The sequence below is a fragment of the Psammomys obesus genome, unplaced genomic scaffold (assembly GCF_907164565.1).
Source record: "Psammomys obesus unplaced genomic scaffold, mPsaObe1.curated_primary_1811, whole genome shotgun sequence".
Lineage (NCBI taxonomy): Eukaryota > Metazoa > Chordata > Mammalia > Rodentia > Muridae > Psammomys > Psammomys obesus.
Window position 1 is genome coordinate 1 of NW_026596203.1, and position 8,609 is coordinate 8,609.

The 8,609-nt window shown below is 44.1% G+C and overlaps 1 gene segment (V, D, J or C); it reads right to left on the reverse strand.

Annotated features, from left to right (window-relative positions):
* Positions 1 to 7,741: 7,741 nt before the first annotated feature.
* Positions 7,742 to 8,294, reverse strand: LOC129668001 (immunoglobulin heavy variable 3-72-like). The segment is given in 2 exon segments: positions 7,742 to 8,121; positions 8,216 to 8,294. Coding segments are annotated over 2 exon segments (420 nt in total).
* Between the last annotated feature and the right edge of the window lie 315 nt (positions 8,295 to 8,609).

Below are 8,609 nucleotides of genomic sequence, written 5' to 3' on the forward strand. Positions count from 1 at the left end.
CCCCTATCAGTGGACTTGGGGAGGGGCATGCATGCAGAAAGGGGGGGGAGGGTAGGACCCGGAGGGGAGGAGGGAGGGGCTTATGAGGGGATACAAAATGAATAAAGTGTAATTAATAAAAGTTAAATAAAAAATTTTAAAAAAGTAATTTCCTTTATGTATAAATAGGATGAATAAAGTATTGCAAAGATAACTTATACAGTAAAAGGTAAGACCAAAAGATGTTTTAGTGTCCATGTTTATTTAAGTTAAAGATGACATTGTCAGCATCAGTTTCCTGGGTGGAGCTTCTCATAAAACAGCTATGCTAGGCTCCCATCTGCAAGCATAACAGATTGTCTTTGTTAATCTCAGGGGTTGGCTCTCTCTCACGGAATGAGGCCAAATGATAACTAGAGAGGACAAATTTCCAAATGACTATCCATATCCCACCTATGAAAAGAACGACCATTTTTTACAGCCTTTTCTGTCTTTCCTGTCGTTTGATGCTATGTTAAAGCAGATCCACAAAACAAAGGAAGTATTGTCTCTAGGGAACAGCTGAACTGTTGCTGGAAATCACTCCTCAGCCACAGGAAGTGGGCGGTCCTTCCTCACTGCCTATGCTTCTGGGCTGAGACCCAGGACTGCATGAGAACTGGGCACCTCCTGCAGCACAGGCACCCTGTCCCCTGAGAGAACATTTATGTCTCCACTCCCACTGATGTCCCATCCCTGTGTCTCTTGCACAGTAATACACAGCTGTGTCCTCAGCGGTCACAGAGCTCAGCCTCAGGGAAAACTGGTTCTTTGCTGTGTCTACTGTTATAGTTATTTGGCTCTTTAGGGATGGGTTGTAGTAGATATCTCCATCTTTATAAACTCTACCCATGCACTCCAGCCCTTTCCCTGGGGACTGATGAATCCAGTTGTACCAGGTACCACAGCTAATTGAGTAACCAGTGACAGCACAGGTGAGGGGCAGTGGCTGGGAGGCCTTCAGCAAAGCAGGCCCTGACACTGTCCATTGCACCGGGGACAAGACAACTGAAGACAAAGAACAGCAGTGAGTCAGAAGCTCAAAGCTGGGGACCCGGGTTTTCCACTGCATTGCTGTGGAACTCACAGCTGGGAACCATCAGCAGAAAAAAGAAGACCCACAAGTGTCTCATGTTCTTGGGGAATTCAGTGCCTCCACAGAATGTTCTCCAGGGGGTAGAAGGCTCTGAACTTGAGCAGGTGCTTGGCTTCTGGTGACTGCTATGGATTTGCATGTGGGATGTTCCTATAAGTAAATTCATACTGGTGAGTTGTAGATCCCACTTTGACTTACAATGGGAGGAGACTGCAAGGCAGTTTCTCTAAGAGCTTTTGGTCAGTTAGTTTCACAACCTCTTGCCATGAAAGAGTGTAATGGGCATACAGGTTTGACCTGGGACCAGAGTGGTTATCTATACAGTCAATAAATAAATCTATCAAATTTTTCCCTTCACATAAGGTCCTCAAGACTGCCACTGAGTGGCCATATTGGAAGCACCAGCTGAACTTTTAATATTATTGTATCTCCTGGAGCATAGAAATGAATGGAGGACTCAGCTCTGTATGTTCTACACGGACATACATGTCACACTTCTGCTCAGGACACAACCATCTCTCAGGCTACTGACATGAGCTGCCATTACACCAGAGTCCTCTCTACAGCACTGACTGTTTATACACAGTCCTCTAAGGTCCATGTTCTCCTGGCTACTCACGCTCCTACTGCAGCCTGGCTGTCAGTACTATACACTGAGCTGTAATAAAGGAGAGAGACAGCAGCAGAGAGTGCAGAATTATCAGACCAGCAGTAGTAGAATGAAGTAGATCAACAAGACAATGGAGAACAATAAAGTACTCACATATAAAATCCTCATAATTAAACACAAATAAATAAATTTGTGCTGCTTAAAACCGAGGAAGAAGCAGAGAAGGGTGTTGGAAGAGGAGGGTAGGAGGGAGTGGAGGATGGGGATGATGGGTAGAGAGGGGTTACTATTGTGAGTAGTAGGATGAGGAAGTTAGAAAGAGAGGAGATGGGGAGGGAGGATGAAGGGGAACATCTTCAGTACAACTTTCACACCTATACTGGGCATCCTAGTGAAAGTGTGGGTGGAAAGATTATGACATCCAGAGAAACAGGAAGTTTTTGTGAGCTTATTTTTTCCTGGGAATACAGACCTTACACCCATAGGGTCTCATCAACAGGAATATCTAATCAGGAGCTGAAGAAGCTTTGCAGATTCATAGCCAAGGTCTTGTACCTCAGCCATGCTGAAATTTGGGCCCAGATAATTGCTTGTTCAGGGCACTGTGCTGTGCACTGCGGGGTGCTAGGAAGCATCAGAGGTCTCTACCAAACAAGAACCAACAGAATCCTACCGTGATGCCAAACATCCTAATCTACTTCTATACATTGGACGATGTCCTTGTGTGCAGAGGCATAGCCTAGCTGAAATAAGTGAAACCACCCAACTATCAATTAAGTACATCACTTACCCAGTCAGTTATTGCAGATGAGGTTAAACCATGCTTACCAGGATGCCAGGATAGTGAGACACATCTACAGGTGGAAGGAGTGTGCAACTAAGATTGAATTGTTTAGTATCACAGGCTGCCACTTTGTAATAACCTCAACAGAAAAAAAAAATTATTTAAAAACTATTACTTTGAAGTCTGTCTTGAAACCCATAGGTAGAGGCAGAGAAAAGTGATGCTATGAGCAGAGAGAGAACTGAGTTGCCAATCTCTATTCCTAAGGTCAGCAGGGAGAGGACAACCAGGGGAGCAGAAAGCGCTATAGTCTTTTTTTAGTTTCCTTTAGATAATTGCATACAACAGCACTGCCTCAGCGTCGCTTCTGTCCCCTCTTCCTTCCTCCACTCCAATATTCATGATCATTTAAAAAGTATTATGTTACATATGCATGTGTGTTTGTACACACATGATCATATGACCCACTGAGTTCATTCAGCTTTTCAGCGTTTTAACGTCTGAGATTGGAGGGCTGACTACTTGAGATGGGAAACCCCATGAGGGAGTTTCTCCATGAAAGCACCTGATTCTCCAACCCTTGGGAAGGATTCTACTGCACCAGTACTGGGGTTTCTGTTAGATGATTCATGACTCCTGCTGTGAACGTTATCACCACAAAGGCTGTAGCAGCTTTAAAGTGTGTTTCTAGCAAAAAGAGCAGTAATGAGCATGGCTGAGGAAGTGTTTGAGAAATGTGATGTGGGAGTTCTTTGCTCCTATTCCAAGGAATGTTATAGCTGAGTCATACATTCCCTTTACTTGAGAATTGTCAGGGTTCTCCATGCTAATTTCTAGTGAATCAGTGTTTCCCACTGCCTAAATCTTGAGAACTTTTGTTTTCAGATGTTTTCTGGATCTGTCATTTGAACTTGGGTAAAACCAAATCTCAAAGTCATCCTTTCATCACAAACACTCTGAAATTGACTTCCTCTGCTTGGTGTGTCCTGAGCGCCCCCTGATGGTCCTGAGTTCGCTTGCAGAGAGAATCCCTCAAGAGGCTGGAGCTGTCTATTGGCTACATCTGTGTGGATGGCCTAGGTTACAGGCCATGCATAGCCTTTGGTTAGAGCTTCAGTCTCCACAAGCCCCTCTGCACCAAGGTTAGTTGGCTGTTGGTCTTGCGGAGCTCCACCCCCTCCGGGTGTTTTAATCCTTCCACCCACTCTTCCACCAAACTCCCTACACTTAGCTTAATGTTAGGCTCTGAGTCTCAGCATCTGTTTCAATCCTCTGCCCAGTGGAGCCTCTCAGAGGACAGCTATGCTAAGCTCCTCTCCGCAAGCATAGCAGGGTATCATTAATAGGGTCAGGGTTTGCCTCTTTCCCTGGGGTGGGTCTCAGGAGGGCCAGGCATTGCTTAGACATTCCCCCAATCTCTGCTTTATTTTTGTCCCTGCACATCTTGTAGGCAGGGTAAATTTGCAGTAGAAGTTTTTGTGGGTGGGTTTGTGTTCCCCTTCCTCCATTTGGAGTCCTGTGTATTTAGAGAGTGTCCTCTTCAGTCTCACTAGGAGTGTCAGCTAGAATCACCCCATTTCCTCCCAGAATAATACCTGTCTTAGCGATCCAGCTTGTCACAGAGATGCCCCCACCCATGGTTTCTCTTCTCTTCTCTGGACACTCTGTTCTCCTGCCCCCTGCTCTCCCCAGGTCTTATCTCATTTCTCTCTGCTCTGTTTCCTACCTTGTTCCCTCTCTTCAACTGCTTCTGCTGTCTGTTCTAGTTCCCCCTCTGAGTGAGATTTACTCATCCTCCCTTGGGTCCTCCTTGTTGTTTATCTTCTTTGTGTCTGTGAGTCATAGTATGGTTATCCTGTACTATATGGGTAAAATATACTTACAAGTGAGAACATTCCCTCTCTGTCTTTCTGGGTCTGTGAGTGCTCACACAGGGTAATCTTTTCTGCTTCCTTTGCCTGCATCCTCAGGAACAGACCCTGGTTAGTTCCACCTTCAGAGGATTTTCTCAATAGTCCAACAGTTGCTGTCTGCACACTGGAGAGAAAGAGAATGTAGTAGGGGTGTGGTCCATGAAATTGGATCTCAGCAGGCTCAGAGCAGCACTGGAGGCCTGGAGCCTCCTGGAATGTCATGGTTAGTCTTGTTGGAATGCTGGAGAAGATGGAGTCAGACATCAAAGGTGGATGGGAGCATCAGGAGCAACAATAGATGGAGGAAACAAGGACAGGCACATCACTCAGACAGTGACTCAGTTTACACATCTGATCACCTATGGGAAGGCCACTGTAAGGGCGGGTCTTCTCCTCTCAGCTAATTCTCTGTGGAAATATCCTTGCAGGTGTTCCTCAGAGTGCATTTCCTGTGTTGATATGAAATCTTTTCAATTGCAAACCAAACCAACCATCACAAATCCAGGCCTTATTAATTTGACACCAACCATTCCCTCCTGTCAAGCTTACATTAGACTCTGACAGTGGAAAGTTCATGATTCTCCTCACATGGCAGCCCTACACACACAGAAGTAAATTGCTCGAATGAATTCTTCCAAAATGATAGGAATGTTACCTGAAGTACACTTACTCTTTTTAGGTTCCACAAGCTAAAAAAATACTACAAATTTAAAAACACTTAAGTATCAATATGAACTTGATTTCATAAGACAGGATAGAGGACTAGGAGAGAAAAATGAAAACAGAGATATCTGCCTAATAAGTGTGTATCCAAAGCGTAATCATTAGTACAAAAAACAAAAGATCATTATTGCCAGTTAGAATAGTAGCTCCTATACTGTGTCATGTGACCATAGTTATGTTTATGAGCATCTTCTACTATGCATTCTGGATGTTTTTGACCATAAGCAATTACCTCAGGTGTTCTTGCATCTTATCTGGAAGTTTAAACCATAAATTCATTATGAAATTTCTGAGCCAGTTGCCCTCTTACCTAGACTAGGTTTATTGTAGTTTTACACTGATTCCCACTTAGGATATGTTCTGAGTCTCAAGACGGAAAAAGGTCCCCAGTTTTATGAGATGCTTTGGCCTTTGATGGTGGCTTCCAGACAGAGTCATTTCTGCCTTCATCAGTGAATTCTACATTTTGGGGGGAATTGTAAGATATTATTATAAAAAACTTGCATCCAAGATTATTCATTTTCATGATAACGCATGTTCCTACAACCTTAAATATGAATCTGATCACCAGGAAATCATCAGAAAGAGAGGCATCCCAGAGAAACAGATCAGTTATGTTTATTCCTGTTGTTGGGTTGACCTAGATGAAAAAAAAAATTGTTCATCTTGTGTGCTGAGACATACCTACTGATACTGAGTATCTTTCATCAAAGCTTGTGTCCTGACCCCCATGATGTCCTATCACCATGCCTGAAACAGGACAATATGTCCTCAGATCTCATGGTGTTCAAGATGAGGTAGGCACTGCTTTGGGATCATCTCTGGAAATGGTGAATCTTCCTTTCCCAGAGGAAGCATATTCTGAAGTGACACCACTAACTGGGTTTTTAGTGAAGTCAAACAGCTGAAGATCATTTCCTGAGGTGTCAAGACCCAGTTCATACAGTAATCACTGAAGGCAAGTCCAGAGGATGAAGGGGAGAGTATCATGGAACTCCAGGATGCACCAAGCCTCAGTCAGACTCCACAACCTGCACCTCACACCAGACATCTACAATAGTAGAGAATCATGTGTTCACTGTCCCTCTTATTGAGATCCACTGTCAGTGCTGATCACTTAATTGGAAGGCCTAGGGATCTCCGGTTGGGTTTCTCTGCTGTGGCTGTGCATCAGCTGTGGCTGTGCATCAGCTGTGGCTGATGCCTGGGCTGCTTTTCATGAACACAGTGCAGCCATCTCTCTGTGTCCTTCTGCCATAAGCAAGGAAGTGGAAGCCTTGGGGAGAGGAATAGCCAGGATAAAAAGATCTATCTCCAAATCTTTAGATTTTAATATATAACCTGAAGTAATCTAGAAAGACAAGAAATCAAAAATGGAGTGTGATCTTTGTTGTCTTCCAGAACCTGAAGGTAAATTGTTATTTTTGAAGACACCAGGCACTGTGGACAAAGGACTTGGAAGAATATAGCTGAAATAGTCGTGGAATCCTCTTGCCGCGAGGACAAGCTCTCCTAGCACCAGAAGGTCTGTACAGACTGTTAGGGGAGAAAAGTGATCAATAGAAACACAAACCTTGAAGCCTGTGAAATACAGCAAGAGCTGGTCCTTTACCCAAAGTAATAGCACTTTTGTCTTTTGTGTATCAAGAGTTTAATGCCAAAGTCTACTTGGACTTCAGGCCAATTCAATAGGAGGGAAATAATGCTGTAACCAAGTACCTGTAACTGGAGAGTTACAGAACTCATTTTTACAGTTATTCTAGACAAATATAATGTCTTTTTATATTTTTAATGAAAATGGCTTTTTCATGCGATATATTCTGGTTATGCAGAGAACAAGAATGATCCTGGGATGTTCAAATGCAGCTAAACCTTCTTCAGTGCAAACCCTACACCTATGGCTCACAGAACTTCCTGGAAGAGGGGGCAGAAATATCCAGAGGACTAAGAAGGCACTGTGAGAAGGCATCTCCTATGTAACACAGGAACGCTGCACGCATGAACCCTCATACTGCTTCCTAATCTAGATGAAGAGTGCAGGGGGACATCTCACAAGTCCCAGCCCCTAAATGAAGAGCTACAGGTAGCAATGGCTGCTGAGAGTGGGGAATCAGTGGCTTTCAAGGACAAGCTCCCTAGTAGTTCATTCAATCCCGAATGGACTGCTCTGAACACCTGTCCATACCCAGAACTATGCCTGTGCTCAGTAAGTAGACTAAACACACTGAAGAACACTCACAGTAAACTATTAATTAAGGGTGAAGAAGACCTGAATCTGAGAAGTGACGGATGTATGTGAGAGTAAGTTGAGTGGAAACATTGGTGGATACAGTATTCACATAAAAAATTTCTCGAAAAAATGTATTTATGATTAAAAAAAATATCAACAAGAAACTCTCAGCTCAGTTCCACTGTCATCCTTGGTGGTATGAGTCCAGTGCTATCACTGAATGGGAGGAACCAAGAATCCAAGGCTTCCTTCCTCTTCCAGAAGTGCAAGGCTGGTTTTTATGAGCAGAGGGAGGTCTTACTTGTATTTCTTACTGATGTATAATGAGCTCTGAACTGACACCCTTGTACCTGGTGTTGTGCTCCCCCTACCGGTCCTGAGTGTTCCTGCAAGAAGGTTTTTGTCTGGGTTCACACTGAAGGTGCCTCACTGTGTCTCTAACACAGTAATAAATGGCGGTGTCCTCGGCTCTTAAGCTGTTCATCTGCAGGTAGAGGCTGCTTGTGGAATCGTCTCTTGAGATGATGAATCTGCCTTTCACAGACTCAGCATATTCTGTTCCATAATTATCAGGTTTGTGTTTAATTAGAGCAACCCACTCTAGCCCCTTCCCTGGGGCCTGGCGGAACCAGTCCATCCAGTAATCACTGAACTTGAATCCAGAGGCTGCACAGGAGAGTTTTAGGGAACTTCCTGGCTGCACCAAGCCTCCGCCAGACTCCACCAGCTGCACCTCACACTGGACACCTGCAAACACAGAATCCTCTTAGTAAACCGTCACAAAGGTCCACGGTCCCTCTCACATCCACTCACACACTCAGTAGCTCTTATCATACATTACCTTTTAAAAGAAGAACAAGGAAAACCCAGCTCAGTCCCATGTTCTATATTCAGGGCTGATCAATGAATGTGAGCCCAGAGCGACCTGCCTTTGTCAGAGCTGTAGCATCAGGGCTGGTTTTTATGAGCAGAGGGGAACTTAATTTGCATATCTCTGTGCTATGTCATGAGCTGAGGGGTGGGAGCCTTAGAGGGCACAGTTAATGGTGCAGATGTCTGTGATTAAATAAGGGTAAAGGTGGTGTTTATGACATCAAAGTATCACTATTATCCTGAGTATTTAACTCAGTTGGTAGAAAAAAACCATTTTTATTCCTGCCTGAGCCCTGTGTCTAACTACAGCACTGCATAGGCAAAGAAGAGGTGGAAACAGGACGGTCATATGTGTAGTTATA